This window comes from Centroberyx gerrardi, chromosome 6 (assembly GCF_048128805.1).
Source record: "Centroberyx gerrardi isolate f3 chromosome 6, fCenGer3.hap1.cur.20231027, whole genome shotgun sequence".
In the NCBI taxonomy this organism is placed as follows: Eukaryota; Metazoa; Chordata; class Actinopteri; order Beryciformes; family Berycidae; genus Centroberyx; species Centroberyx gerrardi.
The window spans coordinates 18,729,940-18,757,445 of record NC_136002.1 but is presented as its reverse complement, the minus strand read 5'-3'; the positions used below and the strand labels follow the sequence as shown (position 1 = coordinate 18,757,445).

The window sequence follows — 27,506 nt, the reverse complement described above, 5'->3', positions numbered from 1 at the left end:
TGAATCTTACACTGCAGTTGATATGCAAATAAATCACAAAGCCACTCTTGCTGTAATGAAACACCTGATGCTAGGTTGCTGTTGCTATACGAGAATGAAGTACGTTTTAGAACATCATGTGAAAGGTCATTTTCTCATTTGCTGCTACATGTGATGCCCCATGCTGCAGTTCGTTATTTGGCAACTACTAAAACCCAACATCTGGGAGCTTGAAAACAATGCTATATAAATTAGTGTTGTCGTTATTTATTTTTCCATTGATCAGAGGAGTACAAGCACTAACACCCATAGAGTGAGTTTGTTCGACTCATTTGTTTTACTAGCTATATGTAGGAAGCTGCCATTGTTAGTGTTCCAGTAGAGCCTCATGCAGGCTGTTATAGTAATGCACAACAAAAAAAATGCAAAACAGTGTGACAACAGTCTGTAGGCCATGCAAGCAACTAGGTCTTAAGTTTAACTATGCTACAGCAAAATGAGAGCCGGACTGTGATCTGGATTGTTGTTTAGACTACATCAATTTATGAGGTTGTTTTCCAAAGTGGGAGATGTTGATGACCTTATTGATTACTGGTGGCGTCTGTCTTTCATGTATCCCTAAGTCTGTCTCTTTTTCCCTCTACTTGCGTCCCCCCCCCCCCTGTGGTGTGTTGTGCATTTTTGTTTTTGCTCGGGCTTGGCTATGGTCGTGCTATGCACCTAACATCTATGGGGCTGGGCCGCCAGCCGGTGGGTCAGTTTAGTGTGCTGTTAGCTCTTTGTCATAGAGTTCTGCTGATCTCCACGTTTTTCCCACCCCCCTGAGGCCCTCCCGGGAAGTGGTGCTGGTGACATCACTAATGGTAAACAATAGCTTTCAGTGGGAGCAAACTCGCTGTCCACTGTATGTTCCCCTCAGGTCCACCAGTGTGGGTCAGGTATTCTCATGCAGACTGGTTGGAGGATGCCTCCATTTGTTAGCTTGTTGGAGGAAAAGTGTCCATTTGTGTTTGTGGCTAATTGGTAGCCTGGTGTAATGATAATAACATGGCAGTGGAGTTGATATTTTCCTTACTGCAGTGGAATTTGTTTCTTAATGATAAATGTTTTTTTCAGGAACAGGTCTGAAAGCTAGCTCTGTGCTTGTGTGCTTTTTCCATATTTGGCATCCCTCCATCATCCAGTGATAATGCAGTGTGCTTCTACTCTATCAAGTCAGTGCTGATACAGAGGAAGCTGTGTCAGCTGTTCTGAACTGTGCATTGAAGTGAGCATCCAGAAGTCATACAGAGCTCTCATCTGAGGTGCAAGGACTCAAGCTTGACATGCAGTGGAAAATGGCAGTATTGATGCATTCATACATTTCCCACAAGTTAAAAGACAAAATATAGCCTATATTAAGACTGTTTCCCTAAAATGTAGGAAAACATTTAAGTCATTCTGGATCCTGAAATTAATTGAACAATCATAAAAGAGTTCAGCCTGTTGGATCAAAGGCTATAACATACTATCTGTCACATCTAAGTAGGACAATGAAATAGCCAGTTTTACACTTAATGGCAATAGGCAAAGGTAGTTGCTGAATAAGATTGAACTCTAGGGCAGTGTCTTTGTGATTATCATATTGTTCTTTGCCTAGAGAATCTTAATAGGCTTTCTTTTGTTAAAGGGCCGTGACTCCCCAAGGGCAGTGATGCTTCATGACTACCCAGGAATCCACTTTTTCTGTTGAAATTAAGAGAGACAAAATCCTTGGGAGTAATTTCCATACCTTAACCCTAGTTATTGTAGCCTGTAGGCCTAGCTTTTCCATTAAAATCTTTGTTAGAGCAGTTTAAGGTCATGACAAGTCTCTTGTCAGCCTAGATTTCACCCAGCGTTAGTCTGCTGATACATGATCTGCAGACTGCAGATGATTATTAATGTATAGGTTGTTCTTCAGGTTGTGAGTCTCTGCCTCTGGTTTTCTGATTATCTTACTTACAGAGTGTATTTTTCTCTCTCCCGCAGAACCACACACACACGCACATACCTTCCACCGCATCTTTCATCTTTCCTTCTGCTCATCTTCCCCACCCCCATCCCTCCCCCACAACCCCTACCTTTGATTCCTCCCACCCTTCCACGATCTCTCCATCTCTCCAATGTCAGTCTGATTTCTCTATGCTTTAATTGTCTTGGAGGCTTACAGAGTTGAATAGAAGTCATCAGACTGTCACTGGAGTGTAAATGAGGAGCTTAGGAAGACTCTGCTCACACCTGGATGTCACTTTGGCAGGCACACAACAACTCTTACCATACTCTATGTTCACTCTCGCTAGGTCTCATTTAATTTCTCTGTCTGTCTCTGTCACTCTCCTTCACACATTCTCTCTATTGCAATCATCATTTATCGTTACCAGTGCTTCCTTCTTTGTGTTAATCATCACATCATCACATCTTCCCATCATCACCAGAGACCGCCAAGGCTTTATTTTGTCTCAGGGAAAGGGGCATTTACTGTTATGTTAATTTGCCTTTAACCATTAATACAAATGAAAAGTGGAAAGGTGGAAAAGTTTAGCCTAGGTTTTGTGTCTTACCCTTTACTCATTCTACATTCTTTGAGGGTATTTATAATTCTGTGGTTAGATTAGTCAAGTCAAGCCTAGCTGGGAGGAGAGAAATAGACAGTGAGATAGAAAAAGAGAGAGAGATGGGAGAGAGGAGAGATTCAGAAACGGTCAATGCCCCAGGGGTAGTGATGTTGGGGAGTGGGTGGAGTTTGGGCATTAGCCGGGGCGCTGACGTGCTGGAGGAGTTAGAGTCTGTCACCCAGCCCTGTGATGCTGATGCTTGTGGACACCCTCTACAATCCTCCCCTATTTGCCAAGAGAGCTTCAGGGCCCAAACATTACTTTCACTTCACAAAAGACAGGATCACTACAATGGAGAGAAAGAGGACATGGGAAGAGAGCTGTCTTGCCAAAGTGTCATGTCCTCACCTCCATGTTAGGGTTTTTAGCCATGAACTGGGCTAGTGCCTTCAAGCTAACTGTTGTGCTTTGTGAAGCCTTGAGAAATGATGGTGGCTATTTATCTTAGTTTTCTCTGTTTTTATAGGAAAGATTTAGGAGGAGGCTGCAAGGGCCGATAAGTTATTTTTATTTCATACTGCATTTGATTGTGTGAAAATATGTGTGTGTGCGAGTGCACGTGTATGTTTGTTGCTTCTGTGTCTGACATAGTAGAACAGAGATGGAGGGAAGTTGAAAAGCAGCATCTCTGCAGTGCCTGATTGGATGTGATTTATCTGGCCTGCTTAGGCCCCCCTTCCCTGGGTCTCAGACTAGGGATGCTCTATTTGAATGTGGTCTCTCTGTGCCAGGCCAGGCAGTACTGTAGAGAGAGACCAGCAACCTGCTGCTGCACTGTGATTAATCTTATACTGCCCGTCTCTGCTGATTCAGGGGAGTGAACAGGCTAGCACACCACTACTCTTTCTCGACAAGGATCAGTGTCAGAACACAGATTCTGTCACCAGCCTTTCAAGTTCAGTGGGAGGGGCTGGTTTCTGTACAAATTCAAATGACAAATAACAATTGATGCAGTATTTTAAATGTGATAGATAAATTCAACAGTAACATCACTAGATGCTTGAGAGCAGGAAGCAGGGAGAGGAAAAGGGAAGGCAAGGAGAGGTAAGGATCTAAAAGATTTGACTAGTGCTCTTAGAATCTTTGGTGTAGTGATGCTGGTAGTCCCAAGAATGGCCCAATGCTAAATAACAATAATAGTATTTTCCGCTTGTGATGAAGTCAACAGTAGATTAATTTCACCGTTTTGCATTCACTTTTTTTTTTTAGAAAGTATAGGCTAACAGAACATCCTAAATCTTTGGAGAGAATGCTGTGCGAGGAATATGCTTTTACTATAACAAAGTATCTTACATCAACTTAAAAGTCATTATAGGTCTGCTTCCAACACCCATTGATGGATAATTGAGATCATTGCAGGATACCTAATCATGGAGTGACAGTATTCTTTGCTTGGTGGAGATCATTAAGACATATCCAATTAGTGGCATATTATATTTTCTAATTAAGCACCTAATGCTAGTCTTGGATGAATACACTTTTTTTTTGGGAGTTTGTCCTGTTGGTCAATTTACCCATTAAAGGAGAATTCCACCCTCAGATACTGTTACACTGTTCTGTCTGTGATGTCTATCTGAGATCTGTGATAAACATCTGTGGTGTTAAATCCAGAATTTCTAGGGGTAACTTATTTTGTGATGAAGTGTTCTAATTAAATTTTTGTTGTATCCACTTTACCTCAGCCTGCCTCATGCACTTCTGGGCTTGTTGCATCCAGCCGTTTGCTTTACATGATGGGGAGAGCGATAACAATAGCGATAGTAACGGAAAGAGAAAAAAGCCAGAGTCGTGGCCCTTACTCAAAACGCAACATGTCTTGCGGCTGCACTGCATTATGGACTATTGAGGTTACTGTTGGTGGAGAAATTGGTATCTCTTCCTCTTCTACATTGGATTTCTCCCTGTGTGATTGTTGAACGTCGGTGGCAGTGCAAAATGGTGAGTCTAGAAAGTAGAAAGTAGAAGTCTTCAGTTCTGAGGGACTGACACCAAAACCTGACATTTATCATTAATGCTCTAGATCGTTTAATTTTCTGCCATTAAACTCCATTGTAGCTGCGCTGGAAATATCTCAATGTCATATCGTCTACGTTTGGCCAGTTATTCGCGGAATACGAAAAATAGCCTACACCACCACACAACAAAATGGACCCAGGAATGCATGGTACATCGCCCATAGATGTTTTTAACAGTGTTAAAGTGTGTTAGGGTGGATTTTTCCTTCAAATTATTTGAGTATAGATTCTAAAATCATCCATGTGTCCCTGGTAGATTCTTCACTCTGGAGCTCCATGATAACACTAGAACATATACTAGTGCTAGCAATAACGGGTTAAGCTTGGGTGAGACTACAAGACTGTTCAAGTCTTGTAGTCTTGTAGTCTTGCATCTAAATGTTTGCCATCTGGTTGGAAATCTTTTCACACTATGTGAGGGGACAAAGACACCACCCGATTCTGTCATTCAAAAACGTTTTCCCATTTGTCCAGAACAGTTCACTGTAAATACAATTACAAAATAGGCCTAGCTGTTCTATCGTTTCTTGCTTCATGGTGCAGAAGCTACAGTTTAAGTTTACATTACAAATGTATTTTGAAGTGACATCATTACAAGAATAACGTTTATGAGGACTGCCATTTTATACTATTTTATATGAGATTTATTCCTCTAAATTATATTGTATAGCAAGTTACCAAGAGTGGAGCAAATGGAGTTGAGAATCTTGCTGATACAGGCTAAACTACCTGTGTGAGTGGGCGTTTTTGTTAAACATGCCTTCTTTTCTCGTTCATTCTCTTTTTCTTCCCCCTGTGTCTAAACCCCCATTGGCTGTTGCCAGTGTCACTCAGATTTCAATCTTGGCGAGTGTTGTACCGCTTCACACTACAGGAGCCTGAACAGACTCGGCCCGACAAAATCAAACATGTTTGAAAAAATTGCGTCGAGCCAAATGGCCAGTCAGCAGTCTTGAGCCCGTTCACACTACAGGATAATCTGGGCCGGAGTGCAACCCCCCAACCCTGACTAGCCCTGATTCAAATCTGGCTTAGAATCAGTGTTGAAATTGCCTAGTTTGACCTAGGTTTAAATTGATCAACAGGCCAGTCTCCCCAAAAAAACTCTGTTTATTCCTTTAAGTAAGGCTTCTACTAGTGACCATTGAACCACAACCCTGTTTTTGGTGGACAGTAGATAATGCAGTTGCAAGGATTTCAATGATTTACTCAGGTCAGATATCTTCATTGATCAGAGTTGTCAAGTTTTGAGGCAGGACTCGTGGCCAACAATGTGCACAGTATAGAGCGTTGAACCACCTCCTTTCCCCTCCCAGTGTTGGAGGACAGCAGACAGCATAGCGTGAAGAAATGTCTATCCCCCGGCCCTCATGTCAGGAATCCTGATGAGGTTTATTGGGGCAGAAAGGGCACCGTTTTCCCCCTGAGGCTGTAGCTAGAGCTAGGGAGCTATCGCTCCTGTCTCTCTAACACACACCACACCTCTCTCATTCTCTCTCTCTCCCTCTCTCTCTCTCTCTCTGTGTGTATGTCTTTCTGTCTGTCTCTCTCAGTCTCTTCTCTTTCTGTGTGTTTATCTCTCACATAAACTTAACACTCACTTATGCTCTCTTTCATTTTCTGTCTCTACCGCCCTCCATACACACAGTCACACACACACAGTCACACACATAACTATGGTCACAAGTTGTGACATCAGTGTCCTGAAACATCGGTGAGTGAGAGTGAATGTGTCCAGTAAACCAGACTTTAATACAGAAGGTGTTTTTAAACTGAAGTATCACTGTGTGGGTGTAGCCTACTCCTTTCTCAGGGGCAGGGAGTGGAAAGCAGTGATGTCATGGTGGCTGTGGCTGTATGTGTATGTGTGCAGCCACATTGTGCAAGTGACTCAGGTATATAGATTAGATAACAAGCACCGTGTGTGTGTGTGTTCTCTCCCATTGGCAGGCTGTAGGCATGAGTCAGGCTGTTCAAGAGCCTGTATCATTACACCATTGAGATAGAATCACAAGCCTTTGTGGACGAGGTGGTATGAATGGCTGGCTGAGGTGCTGAATAGGGAATATTGTCAGTTCCATAGGCTACTTGGCAGGACACTGGCATGACTCAGCATAAAGTCCTGCTGAAGAGATTGTGCTATCACCACAGATTTCCATTACAATTGTGCTTAACATAGGTTTTTCGATGTAACCTATCTAAGGATGTGTCGTGGGCTGTGTGCAAGGTTATGTTGTGAGTATTTCACCTCATGGAATGGAACACACCCCGGCCTGATCTCTCCGGCCTGGGGGCAACTCCCAAGACCACCCAATCCTCTCCCAGTTTGAGATAGGCCCCTCCTCTCCCAGCCTCAACACCTGAGAGCTATGTCGCCTTGCTGCTGGTGAGATTATTGCAGCAAGCGCAACTCCGTTTAGCACAAGTTACAACAGCAAGGTTGTCTGAGAGGGAAAAGCAGTGTGTCTCGTAAAGCTTAGTTTATCTAGCTAAGTCCACCTACTTTGTTCCATAACTTAGGTACATCAGGGGTAGGAATAAAGGCTGGTTACTGTTATTATGATCTTAGTCTGTTGCTGATTTTCTGTTGGCTATTACTACATTTTTATTCAGTTGACTAAAACTCAACTCTGAATGGGGAAACTTCACTAATCAGTCTTTATCTGCCAGATTGAGTCTCAGGGGAACTGAGAGTAACCTGAAGTGCTTCCCCTGAATCTTGCGTGAGTTGGTCTTGTTCCTCATTGTTCAATGTTTTCCTTCCTCTCCTGTTTGGGAGACCCTTTCACAGAAATGGCTCTGTGTGTCAGAGAGTCCTGCTCCCTTAGGGCTGTTCGTCCCTCCCTCCTTCTCTCCTCCTCTCTCTCCATGGTCTGGTCTGGTCCCGGCCTCTCTTGCTACCACTGCTGCTGCAGTTGGCCCAGCTCTGCCACAGTTTTCCATCAAAACACCAAACCTCAATGGAGCATTCAAGCCCAGGCCCGCTTCAGTGCTGCCCCTCCCTCCCATCCCACCCTGTTCTGACTCTGCCTTCTCTCTCCCTTTCTCTCCCTTCAAATTTAATGGCCTCGTCCAGGAAGAGGTCCTAGCTCATACTTGAAGGCTTTTATAGCTAGATCTGAAGAATTGTGTGAACTGAGGAAAATTGATTTTTAAAGACAGTTTGTGGACTTTTAGAAAAGCACTGCCTTTTGTGGACTGTTTTGGCAAGTTGTCATCAGAATTGCTGCTGGCTATCTACTGATCATCTGGTGTCTAAAAAAACTAACCCCACACAAGCAGAACAACTGTGATTGGCTATGTCCCTCTTGGAGGAAGATTTACGAGCTCCAGGCTGCATTTTTTTGATGTCTGACCCAGACACCAGATTTCGAAAGTGCTGCAGCTGGGCAAAGCAGTGTTGTGTGATAACAGGCTTTTTCATAAAAGAAATTTGTTTATTGATCCGTCTTGATTCATAGTATTAGTATTTTAGAGAGATATCAATGATCTATCAATCTTACAAACAAAGCCCTAGTGCACTTTTATAATCGCTGTGTTGAAAGAAAATTATGTTTTTGCAACCCTTCATGTTGTATTTCAAAATATTGTTGTATTTTTTTGCCATTATTTAAAAATCATATACAACAAACATTAGCAAGCTTCTCAGTACTTAATGTTGGATTTAAATTTGATGTTGTGCTATTATGCATGCCTATATACTGTATGAAGGCATACGTAACAGGACACTATAGTATGTCTGTGTGTGTGTGTGTGTGTGTGTGTGTACACATGTTTATATAGGCATATTTATGTGTGTGTGTGTGTTGCTGAGGTTGTGATTATAACTATACAGAGTATATTATCACAATTGGACGTATTATTGTAGTTTTTAAATTATCTTTAGGGCATAGAACAATAATGTAAGTACCACTGCCAATAGGGCAGAAAAGCTACTCACTGATGGAACTGATCTGATAGTGACAAGATATGCTCACAAAAAAGGATTTTCGAATTTAGACAATAACAGTGAAAGCCATTTAGATATGTGAGCTGTGCTTGTGTTTCAGTGATACTTTTTCAATGCAGTCAGAGAAACTTTGCCCTAGTAATGCAGCCCTGTAGTGGAACCAGCCAACCTTTTACTACCTGGATTTAGTTTTCATCAGTATATAGGGATACTGTAGCAAACATCTCTAACAGCATGCACCTCATATTTTTTCTTGCCTTGCTATTTCAGAATTTGTTGAATAGCAAGTCTGTTTCATTTCATCTAATTGCAACTACGTGTTGTAGCCTACTATGACAAGTAGTTATCTCTGACAGAAAAGCCATGTGGCTTTGCAATATTGTTCTGTGGGTCAGTTCACAACATTTAGACAACAATACTAAGGATAGCCTATATGCTTTTGATGGAAAATCCTTTGCCTTGTAATTACTTTTTTTTTTCTGCAGTCAGAATTATTAATTTAAAGCATTGGGCGGTGTGTGCTGTGTAGTATGCATGCATTGCTCAAGCAGCATTAGAAAAACATTAGGGTTCAACGTTAAGAGTTTTCCTCCACTTGTCTGTGTTCACTAGCCCAGCAAGCAAAAACAAAAATAGGCTACTTTTTCAATTCATCACTATAAAATGGATGAGCCATCATAATGATAGAAGCTTCTCTGTAAATGTAACCAGCAGTAACATGAAAAAAAAAAACAAGTAGAAATTCATGAGGCTGGTAAGTCTGTCCATTCATTTGTCTTGCCAATACATGAATGGGACCTGATGAGGGGTTGTCAGCTAGCTGCTTTGCTAACATACAGGCTAGGTGCTGCAGGGTCTTGTCATGGGCATCGAGTTTGTCTTTGCAGGACTTATTGGTGAAAAAATGTGGCAGCTTAATGTGCCTTACTTTATATTGCAGACCACTTGGACTGATTCCTCTTTTTCAACCCAAAGAAACTGTTGCTTCCACAATGAAAGAAACTCTTTCACTTTATAATTTAAAATAGCTGCTGCCATGTCTTCCCCACACAACTCTCTGACTAACTGTGAGGTGCCATCCAATCTGATTTGTCAGAAAAAGCACAACAGAGAGGCGAGTGGGCCCGTGACAGAGCAGAGAGGTATAGATAACAGGCTTATGAAATAATGATAGAAATAGCGATACCAGAAACTTTTTTTGGGCACTGGCCAAATTGGGCCATTGACTGGCCAATCTACTGGCCGCACCGGCCCAGGCCCATCTGGCAGTTTATTAAACCCTGAAAATGCATATAATAGTGGGAAAGCATAGTCTTTTTTTGCAGATTAAACAGTTTAATTGATAAATAAGCAGATATTATGATCTGCTAAAAGGCCATTTACATGGATATTTGTGTTTTGCCACATGGAAATGATGCCTAAAGTTTAAGAAAATGCATTATGCCACAATATCCATTATGGCAAAATTAATAGCACGATGTGATGCGATATCCACTTTGAAGCCGACATAACAGCCAACCCTATCACTTTCAGTACTTCGATCTGTTAGTCTACAGAAGGCTGTAGATGGGATGAAGAAATTATTTCACCCGTTTCTATAGCCTTCTGTAGCGTGGTTACCTCTTTGTTTTGGCAAAGTTGACATTAATGATTGGGCTTTTGACCTTTGTAAGTCCTTTAATATAGTGCCATGGTGAGAGTAATGTTGTTTCTACACACACCCTCTCTCTTACTCATTCTTTTTTGTTGCTCTTCTTTCAGCCTGTCCCCTACCTTGTCTCTCACTCTCCTCCCGCCTCCTCTCTGTGTCATACTCCGCTCGTCAGCTCTTCTCGCTCTTCTCGCTCTCCATCTCCTCTTGCTTCTATCCATCACCACAATCCACCCCGTAACCTCCTCCCTCCCTCTCTTCAACCCTCCAACGTGTCTCAGTCAGGCCATTTCTGACTGGGTGTTTTCCTTTTTTCTTCTCAAGGCTCTGCTCCATGGATATTCAGGATGTAGGCTAGTTACTGCATGATATAAAGTCTAAATAGTAATTCACCTTCGAATAAGTGTGTTTGAAAGTCTGTTTACACATTATCGTTGTTTTCACTTATTCAGAGAGGCCTAATTACTTAAAACCTGAACATCTATCAAGTGCATCATATAGACCTGCAACTTAATTTCTGAAAACGTGATTCAGAAGTGTAGTTCGGCCTAGACAGTCTGTGATGCGTCATCTCACTTCTTGGTTTGCTTGTCATGTTTTCATTTGTTCCTGTATGATTAACCAAGAACAACATCTGCCTACTCAGTTTTGCCACCCTTAGGCATGTGCGTACACATGTGCCTATCCAGTGTGTGTTTATGTGCTGACTTTTCCATCTCTCCAATTCAGAGGTTTCGAGGGAGTGGGCTAGTTAAAGCTAGTTTTTTTTCTGCTGGAGGCTCTGGAACTTATTACAGTCGGGGGGGATGTTCATAAACGGGCCATTCAGCTGCCCCTGCATGGTTCTGAATGGGACGCACTGTCGCCAGGAGAAAGAGTTAATGTGGGCTAGTTAGTCGTGAGACCTCCCCATTACAGAAGACTGGTCTGCTGAAATCTGTGCTCATTCTTACCGCTGTTGTGCATTAATGTGGTGTGGTGTGTGTGTTTAGAATTTAAAGGAGAATACTGGTGTCATTTAGAGTAGAGTAGTAGCAGTAGTAGAGTAGAGCCCATTTACTACTGTCTACGTCTAGTTTACATTCCCCCAGTCATTTTGCAATGAATGCCGTATGCAATTTGATTTTTTACTCGTTTTTCATTGTTTTTTAAATACCAACTTTACTGTGTCAAACCTAGCTTGAAATTAACTATTGTTCCTTACAAAGATGCCCTAAATAAAATGGCATGGATGTGACAGAGTTTGTAAGGTAACATGTTTTTCAGGGATTAGCCTATATCCTGGTGGAGACCATTTTCCCTGCGCGTCAGGTGATTGACAATAAGCAGAGCGTAACATAATGTGCACACTGATATGAAAACACTCAACTCGGACAAAATGAAAACGATAAAACTGACAAAACTAAATTAAGGCTCAATGTTAACTGTGATTGATTATCTAGCTCGGGCAATTTTGATGTCTGTGGAAGTTGTTTTTTATACTGTACAAAGATGAATGGCAGCAAATGGCTACTTCTGAAGGGAGGAAAACAAGCTTCTGTACCTATGCTGACTGTGTGCAGACACCACTAGGAATAATGAGGAGAGAGGCAACCTAGACGACTGACACAAACACCATACTTAAACTTGCTTTGGGATACATCCGTTCCCTCTTAGACCGATAGTGAATCTACACCTTAAGCTAAATCTGTGTGTACAGGCTACATCTTATTGATGAGATGGAACACCCATCGCTGAAATTTACCACACAAAATCTCCTCGAATATACATTTTAATACATTCTGATGTGTCTACCAAACAGCAAGTCAATACACTAATCCATAATTTCCTGGAAAACCTCCCTTTTTCTAATATAACGCTGACACACTCCCTAGATTATTTCATCTCTACATCACTCTGTGGCACTAATCGGTCTCGGGTCGGTCTGCCTCGAAGGAAACAGGCCATGGACGTGATTAGGATATGATTATGACAGTCAAGCCGTGATCTCTGTGAGGAACTAAAGGGGGGCACACACACACAGCTGAGATCTAAGAGGCGGAGGACATTTGACCTGGAAAAGCCTTTAATCTGCAGCTGAAGGAGGCTGATGTTTGATCAGGATTATCATGTTTACCGCTATACAGTCTCAGGAGAAGCTGTGGGCTAGGCATCTTGTTTTTCACCCTCCATATAGACATGGACAGCCCAGCTTGTGTTGTGATTGTTTTGTTATGGTAATTTTCTGTGATGTCATTGCTATCGGATAATGATGGTCTCCCCTGTTTTACCTTGCAGGTTTCCCAAGAAAGCAAACAGGTAAGAATTTTTATTTTCCTCCTTTTTAGTGCAAAAACATAGGCATGCACACAGGTAGGTACTCCTGTGGACACACACACACACACACGCAGACCGATGGGTTACATACACAGAGCACCAGATGAAGGAAATGAGGCAGTTTTTAGGAGGGCTGGCTTGCTGTAACACAGTGGTCTTCAGAGTCTGGACCAAACATACTCTCTCTCCCTCTCACTCATGTACACACACACACATACACACACACAGTGAGGGACAAAGGGGTCCCTCTTCTAAGAGCGGCCCATCTCTGCCTTCCACTGTGAACAGAACAGTGGCCTTTCACAGTTGGGGCCGGTATAGGCAGAGGCAGCCATACATAGCCTGCCGAGGTTCAAGCCGGGGTCTGGCCTTGTGGCACCTCCTCTGAGGAGCGCCCTTTCTCTGGCCCTGCTCTTGGGGCACTCAGCAGAGCAGCTCCACATCCTCCCCGGCTGTCACATTATACAGTAGACACACTCAGCGTGATTCATACACTAGGAGGTCCTCTTGCCTCATTATCCTTGATGCTGAAGTGCACAATTGAAGGTTCTGTGTGTTGGTCTAATCCCTTCAGAACCTTCAGGGGCCTGCAGATTGTGGTGCGCGTATAGGACGGCAGTACAGAAAGATACTTGCATTGCAGTGACGTTGTCTGCAGAAAAAGCTAGATTCTATACTAGAGACTACAGTACTCTTGTGTGACCAGTAACAAAGCACATCCTGTTAAAAATGATAAACTCTTGCACTATTCACTAGGGCTGAAAGATATTGACAAAAAATCCAATTGTGATTATTTGACAGAATATTGCATTTGCGATTTTAAAAAGGTTTTTCTTGTCATACATTTTTTAGAACTTTAAAATTGTTTACAGAAAAGTGATTTTATTTAAAAAAAGATGTCAGTGTACAGGATTTACTGAGTTTGAGTATGATGAAAGGTTTTTGCCACTATTATACTTTATTCATGGACCAAAGATTACCTGGAGCTCTAAAACACTTTGTTAGAAATCCATTTTGGACGCCCCTCTCTCTTAAGCAATTAATTGCAGCCTCTGCGATTTGGAAATTGCAGAAGTTCATATTGCAATTTCGATTTTTCCAGCTCTACTGTTCACCAACTTGTTTGTGGTAAAATGGGATTTGTGGTAAAATGGGATTCGAGTGTGGGATTGCTTGTTTTTGACACAGATTTTTTTGTCTTTCTCTAGAACCAGCAGCATTCTCAGTAAAGACCATCCCCCAGACAAGAAACCCAAAAGTGATAAATCCCCACTTCCCTCCAATGAGTTTGACCCTACAGGTAACTTCTCCCTTTCATTTTCTGTCTTGGACTCTTTCGTTTCTATTATCTCCTTCAGTCTCTTTCTCATTTTTCTCTGTCACACACTGTGTCTTTTTCATTATGTTCCTCTTACTGTCTGAGTTCTGTCTCATGCTTTTCTCTCTCTCTCTCTCTCTCTCTCTCTCTCTCTCTCTCTCTCTCTCTCTTTGTTTCTTTCTCTCTCTCACACATTGTCTTATAACACAATTGTGTCGATGATGGTTTGCACAAAGCATGATGGGATGGTGAAAGGTTTGGTGTGTATTATGCTCTATGCTTTGTGCTCTCTTTGAAAACCATGCACACACACATACACACACTTTTTACTTGTGTGTTCTTCATCTGGGATGACAACTTTTGGTGGCTTATCACTGGAGTATGACATCTTGACAGGGAACAGGAGTTAGTCATCTTTTTGTTTTCTTAATTAAACTAATGGAGAGAAGAAGATGTCTTCATTGTCTAAAACATGTCTGTTTTACAATGAGCCTAAGTCACTTTAAATGTTATTACTTCTGGGTTGATAAGCACAGAAAGGTTGACCATAAGATCTGCAGCTGCACGTTTAATGTCCGCATGGTCCTTGCCATTTTATATAAATCAGCGTATTGTTGGTTTTTCATGCTCAAAGTGGTTGGGTGGCCTTGATGCATACTTAAAGGGCACAAAAAGCCACTAAGCCTTTTAGTTGCTGCAGTTTCAAGTTTATTGCAGTTAGGGCTCAGGAACAGACTAGTTTGACATGGTGACACTCCTTGTGGTGGTATTTGTCAGCAATCAGGGCAGTATGATTTGAGATATGCCTAAAGCTTCTGTATTCAAAACAAAACGGAGTAAATCCTCTGCACTGCCTGTGGGCTTATCTCAATATGATGCAACAAAACATGGACAAGATGTGTCCTCTGAGTGGTTACACAAGACATGCTCTCGGTTGTCTGTCTTTCTGTAGCGCCTCAGTAAATTATTTTTTCCATGCATTTTTATGGTGGTTAAGCCCACGTTCAGATGCAGTGATTCAGCAAAGTGCACAGCAGCCACAGAGCGAGAAGCAGCGTCTGCTTTATTTTACTGAAACCTGCCTCTGTCAATCCTCATTAGATTATTATTTCTAGACTAGATTCATATTTGATGTTCTGTCATGTCTTCTCTTTTGCATGCCTGCATTGCATTAGTCCATATCTTTGTCTGTCCCCTTTTTGGCTGTCTGCTAGTTGCATGATCTCTTTAACAAATTTTTGCCCGGATTGCCTCGTGGTAGCACCTTTTCTGTCATGATTTCAAAGTGAATTAGGGTTTTCATTAGGGATGGGCACGAGAAGTCACATACTCTGGACACTGGAAATTGATGTTGAAATTGACTTTTGGCTTTCAAATTTTCAAAAGAATGGATAATGCAAAATAGTTATGAAAATGATTTATTAACTTTGGTCAAATGCAAAGCAAAGTCCTGCCTAAAATACACTAGTTATCGATACCTTTTAAAAATAATTCAGGCTAATCATTTTGATGGTGGTGTGGGTGGCTCAGTCAGTTGGGTAGAAACTGATTTGTACGACAGGGTCATTGAACCGGAGTAGCTGCCGATGAGACGCTGGAAACTGGCATGAATGATGGAGACCCCTAACTCCTATGTGCCACAGCAGTTTATTGACACTCTTTTTGGGAAGGTCAACTGCGTTATGGCTGCAGATTAAAACAAGACAGAAGTTTACTTAAATGACTGCAATGGTGATAGAGCAGTGAAAAGTGTTTCTAGACTTTGTGTCCTTGTGCCCGCTGAGTGCTTTCCACTGCGGGGTATAGGGCTGGTTACTGTCAAGGACCTCACAATACACTTAGATTTTGATACTATGACTCACGATACAATATGATGCGATTTAATTCAATACTTCACACTGCATTGAATATTATATGGAAAATTGCAGTGAATAGATAGAGACCATACCGTTTTTATTTTTAGTATTTGCGATACATGATTATGTGGATTAGGGGACAAATTGAGGCAAAATTTCTCATTGCATATTCCTACCTACTGTAATGTGCTGAAATAACTTGTAATGAAATGTAAACACAGTGAAAATGCAGAAGTCTTTGTAATTTCTTAAATACACACACTAGTAAATAGGCTCAGTTCCATCTGACAGGTGTCTAGTCATGTACAGGTGCACATTTTTTGTATTAACATAATATTTTAGGAAAGGCAAAGCTAACAGATGATGTTACATTAATTGAGCTTCTGCTGCTCTGTTTTTGAATCTAAAATGTGCTCACATCTGCCTTAACATGATAATAATTATTATGGAACAGACAGTTTGGTCAAATGGGGCCTCTGCACTTCTTGAATGCACAATTAAATTGTCATTAGAGTGACACTTATAGGAGCAGAGGTCTTTATAAAAATGAGAAATGAAACCTGCTCTATAAAACAGTTGGGTTACCAGTATTGATACCAGGATCAATTAAAATCAAGTAAAATGGCCTAAGTTGGTAGAAAATGGTATTTGTTTGGCATTGCAATTTCCATCTCTTTTACCTGAGAATTAATCTTTTACATAGTGGATTTGAATGTCTATTGAACCTATACACAAGCAATTGAGACCATTTGAAAGCCATGGAAAGCAAATCAATTTAAAACTGAATTCGTTCTACACCCAACCTGTATCTTGTGCATTTCAGATGGTGATACTGATGGTGTACTGCAGGCTCTGGCTAGTGGTTACATCACAGCCTATTGTCATCAACAAAACCAAGCCAGTTCATTTTCAGTGGCTACACTCCTGCCTATCCAAACCATTGCCTTTGCTTATGTTTTATTAAGCCACCTATTTGTTCATTTAATTTTTCTTCTCCCATGATTGTTTCTCCCTCATGATTTTCTCTTTCCTGTTTTGTGTTTCCTTTCCTTTTGTTGGTTCTTGTGTGTGACTGTGTGTGACTGTCTGTCTGTGTGTCTGTGTGTGTGTGTGTGTGTGTGTGTGTGTGACTGTGTGTCTGTGCTGCTCTGCTGTCTGCGCTGTGCTGTGCGTGGTGGTTGGGGCTGTGAGCAGAAGCTCTGGTGGTGCAGAAGAGTGGCAGCAGCAGTGTGCTAGCGGAGGGGAAGCCTGAGTCCTGTGGTAAGAAGCTCCTGCTGGAATGGGTGGTGTGACAGCTGCGTCTAGATACATGCTGCAGACTCTGGGGTGAAATTGCCACTAGGTGTTTGTTCTAAGCAGAGACATAATGCTCAAGTCAGTTGCATCAGGAGGGTTGATTTTTTTTCATGTTTCTAAAGCTATTGTTGTTGTCAAGCAACATGCTTTTGTGGACACCTTGTAGTCTGAGACATTCAAGAATTTTTAAAGATGCAATAACTAAGATTTTTACTGCACAAAATGACTATAATATATCTGTGGGGGTTTATTATTTTTGATCATCAAAGCTAACAGACCCCCACAGATATATTATAGTGGGGGTTTATTCATCTAAGCTAACAAACCCCCACTATAATATATATGTGGGGGTTTGTTAGCTTTGATGATCAATAATAATACTATGTCTATACTATACTTTACCTTGAACTGAGATGTCTAACTTCCATAACTTTCAAATCAAAAACAAAAAAATCAAATGGCAAAACAGTATGACTTTTGCATTGTGATATGTTACTTCTTCACTAGACATTTCTGTTGAATCTCTGCTCTAATTGCTCTAAACTAGCTTGCTTGTTTCTATTGTGAAAATGTCACTGTATTATTTATGTCTGTTACAGCCCACCGTAAGCTCTGCCAGAGACTTGTCGATATTGTTGTAATTTCTTGGTTGCCGATAGAGGTTGAAAAAAAGTCATAGATTAATTAATGTCCCTTTTTAAGTATGTGTTAGAAGGCCAGCCACACTGGAGACAGTTGATTACAGTAGAAATAATGCCCAAATTGTACTGGATCAAAACATAATGCGTTTGATAGTGAAGGATAATATTGACTCTCAGTGGCACTTTTTAAAAATGTGACTCTCGTTGGAAACTTTTGGTGGTAGCTTGCACACTTGCAAGCTAGCTGTCTTGGATGTTTGCAGCCATCAAAATATTTATGAGCAGTTGTAGCGTTAAGCTGTAGCAATAGAAAAACACATCTAAGTGTGTTAAGCCAAAAATATCTTGGGTAATGCATACTCACTTGCTAGCTATAGCAAGTTTGTGCAGTTGATGTGTAAATATGTAGCTGATGTGTAAATCTGAGATGGATGGGCAAGTAATTACATTTCATTCTCATGCATCTCATCCATAAAAGGTGCCATATTAAGATTACAAGGATGCACCAGTTTGTTTTTATCCTAATCCTACGCTTGGGGCAGGTCTCATAGCCCAGTCGTAATATTTGTGGAAACTGGCTCAACAGCTTTTTTTGCTAAACTGATACATATTTGACAACACGTGGCACCGGAAGATTAATTATTTATAGTTTAGGTAAATATCCAAATCCGTCTACAAATGTTTGTTGCTTACAGTAATGTGTACAGTGTATTGACAAGCCACACAAATTACTCTAAGTTAGGTAGCCATCAAAACTGCCAGTTTCTGCTGATGACAGTCTAGACTCTAGAGATTTTATACAATTTATCAAGAATATTGTTCAATATTGGATTTAGCAAAACATTGGTATATTTTTCTGTTGGAACCAATTGTCTCCATTGTGCCTGGTCTTCCAGCATATAATCGAAGAATTTCAGAAAATCACAGACGAAAGGCCTGGGGAACAATATGTGATGCTGTTTTTTATGGGACATTCTATTTTCTGGAGAATATTCAAACCTCTGCATGCTGTATTCTAATGGATTTGGGTCTAATTCTTTCATCATGTGACTGTGGGTGTAAGAGTACACTGTAGGTCGATACTAAAGGTCAGCTTATTCTCCAGGGTACATTTCCTTGTGTTCCAGCACATGGGTGCTGATCACGGATCAGTTAAACCTCTGAATAATGCATTAGCCTAGATGGACGAGCCCCATCAGTGATCATGTCAGCACTCCTACTCTTTATGGTTGATAAATACCAACCCAGATCTGTAACATGCTGTTCAGCATAAGAAAACAGACAAAAGATCAGCATCTAGAGGCAACTTCACACTAGCTTCTTCACCCGTGTTGCTTCATCTGTTTCCTTGACCCCCCTGCCCTCTCTCCTTCCACCGTCCCCCTCTCCCATCCCCCTGCTCCCACAGCTTTACCGAACCCTCTCTCCGTTCCCCTCCCCCCAGCCTGGGGCTTTTGCCTCTCCTAACCTCTCTCCCTGTATGCGCTCCTGCTCCTTCCACTCTCCAACCCCCCACCCCAACACTGCCCTTATCGACACACCTCTGCTTTGGTTCACGCTGCTCTGGCTGGGAAATCTTGGACACAGCAAGAAAACAGTTCAGTTCAAGGGTCATCTCACTCAGTTTGGGTCATTGAATTTTAAAAAAGTCTGCTTAAGAGATGGTTTCAAGATAGAGTTGATTTATGTAGGGAAATTAAATTTTAATCAGGCTAACATGATGTTCTTGATAACATGAGAGAACATTTAGTCTATTTTAGCCTTTTACAGTCTTTGTTTTATTTCTCTATTGTGTCCTGTTCTATTCTGTCAGTCTAGTCAGAGCATTGGCTAGACATCAGATAAACCCTAATCTGACATAGTCCATCTCTTCTTTGCATTGCTAATGCAACACCACACGAAGAACCAGAAAAGTAACGTTCCTCATTCTGGTCTGTGCCCTATGGAACCAACAACCAAAAGTGTCTGTGGTGTTAGTTGTATGACAAAAGCCAATCACCTGACAAATAGATTTTACCCAGGCTGATGATTCTTATTTGTTATCTAACCAGTAAATTTGTTAGATAAAAAAACTTGAATTGAACATTGTTAAAATATTTATGACCAAATCATGTAAAGTCTCCCTCAAAAAATATCAGCTTCTGAAATGAATTCTTTTCTGGCCAACCTGGGAACAAGCTTTCTCTGATGGGCTAGCTCAATTAGTGTGCGTGAGCCTGTTGATGGGAGACATTACAGTGATAGACTAGTAGGCTACTAGAGATGGGTCATGTTCGCTGATATGTCAAATCGAGGGTCTACTCCCATCTCCCTCTGTGAAACCCAGTCTTCACACAGCATTTATCTGGACTGTCGCATAAAAGCAAGCATAAAAGGTTATACTCATAGACTGTATTGAACAGCACAATGTGAATCAGTTAAATACCTCCACCATACAAGTCTCTCAGATTCAAACTTATTTAAAATATCTGTCGACAGTCCATACAAGGGTAATATTTAGTTTTGTGGAAATGTAAAATGTTGTGGCTGTTTCACACACCATCAACATTCAATGCAGCTCCAACTTTTGCATTAGAAACTCTACAGTTACTACTCTTTTTACTCAAAATTTGCTGCATATTGGGTTTCTATTGTTCTTTTTATTTCTCAAGAAGTTCTCAGTTAATGAATGAGCTTCAGTAAGTTTAGTACATTTCCACCAGTGACTTCCTGGTCCTATTAAAGACATTGTTATGTCTCTCTCTGTCTCACTTGCAGGTCTGGTCCAGCGATGTGTAATCATCCAGAAAGATGAAAATGGCTTTGGGCTCACTGTCAGCGGTGACAACCCAGTATTTGTGCAGCTCGTCAAAGAAGGTAAGGTGAAGCTTGGAGCTTAAAAAAGAGAGGAGAAAAAGATGGTGTTACCACCGTCACTATTGCTGGTCTTAGCTGTCATAATAGAGATGTGGGCTCCTCCTTTTTCATGCACTGACATCAAACTGTCATGGTAGTGCGCTCTGAACTCGCAGATATGAAGGGTAATTGGGACTCGGCAACCACCACCATCCCGAAAAACAACTGCATGTCGGACTTTTCACTTGTACTAGCACTTATTTAGAGGAGTCAACTCTGAAGCCCTTGAGTATATATTTCCTCCTCGGTAGTTTCACAGTGGCTCTAGCCTCTGCTTTGTCTACAGCAGGATACGTCTGTGGTCCCCAGCAGGCTCTTACTGCGTGTAGAGGCTGATGTGGGTTGTCATCAGGTCACAGAAAACATTAAGACCGTCTGAATAGCAGTTGAGAGAGACAGGGGAGGAAGGAACTGGTTGAGGAGTTTTGTTGCACTCTCATCAATGTTTGGCAGTGTTTTAGCCCCCCTATATAGCTCCCCATTTGCTTTGTTAATGGCACAATACAAAGGGAAGTCTACTTAGTGTCATCTGAATAATTCATAGAATTTCCTTTTTTATTGCGATAGCCTACGTAGTGATAAGCCAACAGAATGTATCTTTTGACTCTTCCCTTTCAAACTAGTGTACTGCTTTAAGTTTGAGAAGGGGCAAGATTAAGTCTAGCTCAAAGCTCTTATTTGTCAGCCAAATATGGTAAAATTTGGATTCACAGTTTTGAAAGGACATAAAAAACAAAGTGATTACTCAGACACAATGGAAAAACGATGATAGCCTACAGTTTTACTGACAGAGGATGGCTGAGAAACAGCTTGAGATAGCATCACATTTGGAAAAAAAAAGGTTTCTCTGGGAACTAAATATACGTTCGTTGCCCTTGATTTTGATCTGAAGTTTGGCAGATGAAGTGTAGGCTACTTTTGCATGTAATTGTGTTGCCATTTCAAGCCCTTTACATATTATTTGGCATCATGTTATATATATATATATAATACTGAAAAATCTTTTGTTTATTGCATATTTTTGAGTATAGCCACAATAAGTTATCAATCACATCTGTCTTTTTACATTTAGACTAAGCGATCAGGCAGGATCTAGTCTTCCTAATATGAAACTGGAGGCCCAAACTCCAATGTATAGATCACATATTGTAGTCCTAGTAGTCAGAACATTAGTAGTGATAACACTGTGTCAGGTTCGCCTAATACTCCAGCTGTATGCTGCTGACTGTACAGTTCCTCCACAGACTTGGATCTCATAATAACCTGTCTCATTCCTAAATCCCTTTGTTTGGGGTGGAGCTGTGAAACAGGTCCTTCTCGTAATATAACCACTGTTATGGTCTTTCAAAAATAGCACTCAAATAGTCACTTTGCACCATCTTGACTGTCAAGGCTATATGGTGTATGCATTGTGTAGCTATATCCACCATTGCACCATGAGGCCTTATGCTTTCCCTCCCTTTTTTCTCCCATCTATCTCATTCTTCCATTTTTCCATTCTTCTGTTTCTTTAACTCTTTTTCTCAATGTGTTTGCCAGATGGGGCTGCTATGCGGGCAGGTGTTCAGACAGGAGACAGGATCATCAAGGTATTGTGTTCATCTGCCTCCATATCCTAAAACTGCTAACGTCACTGTTTTGTAGTCCAAGGCTAATACACAAGCTCTACGCTGCCACCTTGTGGTTGGCCAATATTACTAGATACAAAGCAAACTGTATCTGTGAATGCCTGGAATGTCTTATTGTACATGTAGCTGGGCTTGGGATGAGAAGGTTAGACTTTTTATCTAGGTTTTAATTCTCATAATTGTACCATTACCTTCTTTCAGGTTAATGGGACCCTAGTTACACATTCTAATCACGTTGAAGTGGTGAAGCTCATCAAATGTAAGTTCTACCGGTCTTGATTTATTTCGGTATGCTACTGTGAAAAGATTTGAGTAAAAGCCACATTTATAAAATAATATGTGTATACAGTAAAACATACTTAGCCTCTTTGATTGTGTTTTTTCCAGCTGGCTCCTATGTGGCCCTCACAGTGTTGGGGCGCCCTCCTGGGCTTGCCCAAATCCCCCTGTCTGAAGCAGAGTCTGAAATGTTGGGGGTCAGTGTTTCCTCACCGAACTCCCCAGCAGCAGAGCGCCCCTACAGTCCTCTGGACCGCATCTCCACTTTACCACCATGGGTACTGAGGACTTCAGTTACTTCTATCACCCTTTTATTTTTATACACCCATGCCCTTGTCTTCCTCTTTCTTCTCATCATCTACTTTTTCTCTCCATTCATCATGAGTTATCTACTTCTTCTCTTTATTCATTCTAAATAGACTCTCTTTTTCATGGCTACTTCTTTTATCAACACTTCTTTCTGCCTCTACTCCCTACATCTAAGAATGCCTAAATATTTACTTAATGCATCTGGTCTGTATCTAATGCATGACTGAATGCATTTCATCTAATACTCACTTCTTCCATATCCTGTTCAACCTCTGTTTTCATTTTTCCCACAGGATGAGAATAGCAGTGTCTACAACCAGAAGGTTGACATCTTGCAAAAGATGCTCTTAAAAGAGCAACAGGAGTTGCAGGTTAGCATGACCATCACTGTATCAGTTATTATCTTCTCTCTATTGTATTATTGTTTTCTTAGGTTGATGTTTGCAATAGTGAGATTATTCATAATCATCATTGCAGTGGATTAAACCCTGTTGGAGAATGTTGCGTCATTATTTGTGTTGAAAATGAAGGCTTTACTCTCATCTGTCTTTAAATAGAACATTGCTTGAACTAGAAAAGGCTAAATTTTCTAAAGAAAATTTAAAGTGTGCTTGCCGCCCTTGCAATGCCCCTGCCCTTAGACTTGGCGTTCACTAGTTTTGCTAAGCGGTGCAGCATTGCAATTGTTAGCATTTCGCTCCGTAAATATGTAAACCAATTGTATTTTGTCCAAACTGTGTCTGATCACAAAGAGTTTTAATAATAATGTCCTAAAATATTTTTTTAATTTCCTTTATTTAAACAGGTAAGTCCCATTGAGATCGAGATCTTGTTTGCAAGACAGACCTGTGTGTAACACTGGCCCCTTTTGAATTTGACAGACTAGACTCAGTAAATAGAGCCAGTTGCGTTCAAAGGCACTGGGATACTTTTCTCAACACGCCACAACAACATGTTTGGTATCGAACGAAACGACAGATTCCCAGCTTTCCAAGGACCCTAAACGCACCACAATCCTAGAGCTAAACTTCGCCGACTTTGGAGCTATCTTACGCCCGCTTCCCAGCGAGCTAGCATAACATGGCTGGTACCTACGTATTCAACTGGATGTCTAGTTTCCGTTAATAAAAAAAAGCTCCGCTCTAGCTTAAAAACTGAGCTCGTGAGAAGCTCCGTTAAGCGTCGGCCGACGCACAGAAACCACCATACTCTGTGTGTGTACCGTAGCTTCAGTTAGCTTCAGCTACTGTGTGTGAGAAACCAGCTAACGTACCTGCCGATCTCCGCAGCGCGGTCCGTCTGTCCCAAATGCATCAAGCCAGCCATTAAAAACTCTGCACTAGACTTTTAATCTACAGAATAATAGGCCAAATACATCCATACTGATCTGATTCTACCGTAGCTTCAGTTAGCTTCAGCTACTGTGTGCTAATTTACCTCCCGATCTCGCAGCGCGGTCCGTCTGCCCCAAATGCATCAAGCCAGCTATTAAAAACTCTGAACTAGACTTTTAATCTACAGAATAATAGGCCAAATACATCCATACTGATCTGATTCTACCTTAGCTTCAGTTAGCTTCAGCTACTGTGTGCTAACGTACCTCCCGATCTCGCAGCGCGGTCCGTCTGTCCCAAATGCATCAAGCCAGCCATTAAAAACTCTGCACTAGACTTTTAATATACAGAATAAAAGTCCAAATACATCCATACTGATCTGATTCTACCTTAGCTTCAGCTACTGGGTGGGAGCCTCCCGATCTCCGCGGAGAAACAAGGACAAAACCAAACTTCAATTTCTGGCTCTGTGATCCTGTGATTGAGTCCACACGGTTCTCAGGTTCTCATCCTTTTACAATGTCCCAAATGCATCAAGCCAGCCCATGTGGGGAACTCATGGTCTCTGTCGCCATCTGCTGGCTGTGTCGAAGCACTGACATGAATGAGCTCGACCATTTCATTTGTATAGCCTAGTAAGCTCATGCTACTGTTGCTTGCTAGTTAGCTTCAACTACTGCGTGCTAACGTACCTGCCGATCTCCGCAGCGCGATTCCGTCTGTCCCAAATGCATCAAGCCAGCCATTAAAAACTCTGCACTAGACTTTTGATATACAGAATAATAGGCCAAATACATTCATACTGATCTGATTCTACCTTAGCTTCAGTTAGCTTCAGCTACTGCGTGCTAACGTACCTGCCGATCTCCGCAGCGTGATTCCATCTGTCCCAAATGCATCAAGCCAGCCGGTAAACGGCCCCTCTGTCCTAAATGCATCAAGCCAGCCGGTAAAAAACTCCGCAGTAGACTTTTAATATACAGAATAAAAGTCCAAATACATCCATACTGATCTGATTCTACCTTAGCTTCAGTTAGCTTCAGCTACTGTGCGGAGAAACAAGATGGCGGACAAAACGAAACTTAAATATCTGGCTCTGTGATCCTGTGGAAAACGAAATTTAAATTTCTGGCTCTGTGATCCTATAATTGAGTCCACATGGTTCTCATTTTACAATGTGTGTGTATTGCGTCCAAAATGGCATTTAATCCTTAATATCTCAAAAACCTTATGATGCATCTCTTAGAAAAGTAATAGCACACGATTCCTCAATGGGCCGCACGTTTCGCATGTCTCACATGTGTATGTACTGTAAAAACTGTAGGAGGAGTAGCGTGCCAAACTTTTTGGCGGAAAAATAATAATAAAAATGGCCGACAGTAACAATAAGAGTGTGCTTTGCTTGCAGCAAGCACACTAATAAGTATGTGAGATAATAAGAGTGTGCTCTGCCTACGGCAAGCACACTAATAAGTATGTGAGATAATAAGAGTGTGCTCTGCCTACGGCAAGCACACTAATAATAATAAGTATGTGAGATAATAAGAGTGTGCTTTGCCTACGGCAAGCACACTAATAATAAGAGTGTGCTTTGCCTACGGCAAGCACACTAATAAGTATGTGAGATAATAAGAGTGTGCTCTGCCTACGGCAAGCACACTAATAATAAAAATAATAATAATAAGTATGTGAGATAATAAGAGTGTGCTCTGCCTACGGCAAGCACACTAATAAGTATGCAAGATAGTAAGAGTGTGCTCTGCCTACGGCAAGCACACTAATTAGGGACAGGGAGTATACACTTGATAAGACTGCTGTTTTTAGAGACAGTATTTTCGAAAACATCCCACTCTTCATACCAGAGTCTGCATATGAAATACTTTACATGCTTCATTACATATAAATGGAATATTAAGTGAAATGTAACACGGTACTGCTGCCAGTGTTTGCTTGGTTTGTTTGTGTTGAGAATGTTAATTGATGGACTTATTCTTAATTCTCTGTGTCCATACTTAATGCTCCCTGCCCCTCTTGCTGTATAGGCCATGAAGGAGGAGTACAGCAGGAACCCCTCCCCCAAACTACTGAAAGACATCCAGGAAGCTAAGAAACACATTCCTCAGCTGCAGGGTCAGCTCTTGAAGGCCACTGGGGCAACACAGGTAAACTAAATAGGCGGGTCCCCCCCTTTAACAAAAAATTTTGCCTCCATAAACTCTTAATTCTAGCCTATAGTGCATCTAGGGACAGTGCCTTTGTATGATTTGTTACAGTGCATTTAGGGATCATTCCAGACAAACATTAATCCTAATCTTATCACAGGATTAGGCTCTCTGTTGGAAACCACTCTTTTGTGTCTGTGTGACAGCTTATTTTATACGCATCAGTCGCACACACAAATGTGTCGTGTCATATATTGGCAAATGTCAGTCTGCACTCTGCATTTCAAGAACTGGGTTACATTTTATGTGATCACACTGCCAAAAATGCTAATAAATGCCTAAATGTATTTGTCAATGATTACCAGTTGTTCACAATTGGTGACAAATATTGTGTTTATATGAATCCCAAGGAGGCTGTTCCAGTGGGAGATGCAGATGATGGTAGCATGTTTGAGACAGAGCACACTCCCTCCTCGAAGGGAGACAACAGCACAGACCTGTCCTGGAGTAGCTCCCCTGTAAGTTTTCACCTATCAACACTACTAACCAGCAGAACTTAAATTTCCCTCTGAAGTTTCCATTAAACCTTGATTCCAAGGCTATGAATGGAGGCTGTAGAGCGATGTGATAAATTCATGGTGTCAGCTCTACTCAGCCCTATTCGGCTCTAGCTACTGAAGGAGATCAAGGCAGCACCACTGCTACAATGACATACCATCAGTCTTTTCCATGTATACAAATCTCTGTTGGTCATATTTATTGGCTAATGAAATCTGCTGCTCGTTTTCTTTGGGGATCTCTTATGTAGGTGACTGAAAACATAACGCCCTCTTTCTTTCCACTGCCAGCTTTCTCGTGGTTTCGGCCTCGGATCTCCAGAGAGCCTGTGCCCAAGAGAGTCATCCTGCCCCAGCCCAAAGAGCACTCCCAGAGACAGCTTCAACTCCTGCCACTCCCCCGAGGCAGAGGACACTACTGACCTGGTAGCTATACACCTGGGCCCTGTGCAAATTCTCAAGAAATGTACTTACTCACTTCCTTGGTGTAAGCTTGAGAAAGAAGGTGCTTTTTATAGTTTGTCTCTTTGACAAATATTGAGTGGTGCCAAATATTTGACAGCAACAGTCCCTAACTAGATGACAGTTAGTGTGTGTATGTGTCAGGTCGCGGGGTTATAAAAGTCAAAATTCAGCATTTCTTTATGACGAACCATAATTCCACAATATACGCCTGTCTTGTCCC

General features: G+C 41.5%; 1 protein-coding gene across 1 annotated transcript in view; it reads left to right on the top strand.

The window, feature by feature from the left end:
* arhgef12a (Rho guanine nucleotide exchange factor (GEF) 12a) overlaps positions 1–27,506 on the top strand; it is a 43,795-nt gene that overhangs the window by 2,612 nt on the left and 13,677 nt on the right. The window contains exons 2-11 of the mRNA XM_071900645.2: positions 12,508–12,528; positions 13,755–13,846; positions 20,415–20,513; positions 22,092–22,141; positions 22,382–22,439; positions 22,568–22,737; positions 23,062–23,139; positions 26,145–26,264; positions 26,675–26,782; positions 27,113–27,247. Coding sequence (XP_071756746.1) covers positions 12,508–12,528; positions 13,755–13,846; positions 20,415–20,513; positions 22,092–22,141; positions 22,382–22,439; positions 22,568–22,737; positions 23,062–23,139; positions 26,145–26,264; positions 26,675–26,782; positions 27,113–27,247 — 931 coding nt within the window. The remainder of the gene's footprint in view (positions 1–12,507; positions 12,529–13,754; positions 13,847–20,414; positions 20,514–22,091; positions 22,142–22,381; positions 22,440–22,567; positions 22,738–23,061; positions 23,140–26,144; positions 26,265–26,674; positions 26,783–27,112; positions 27,248–27,506) is intronic.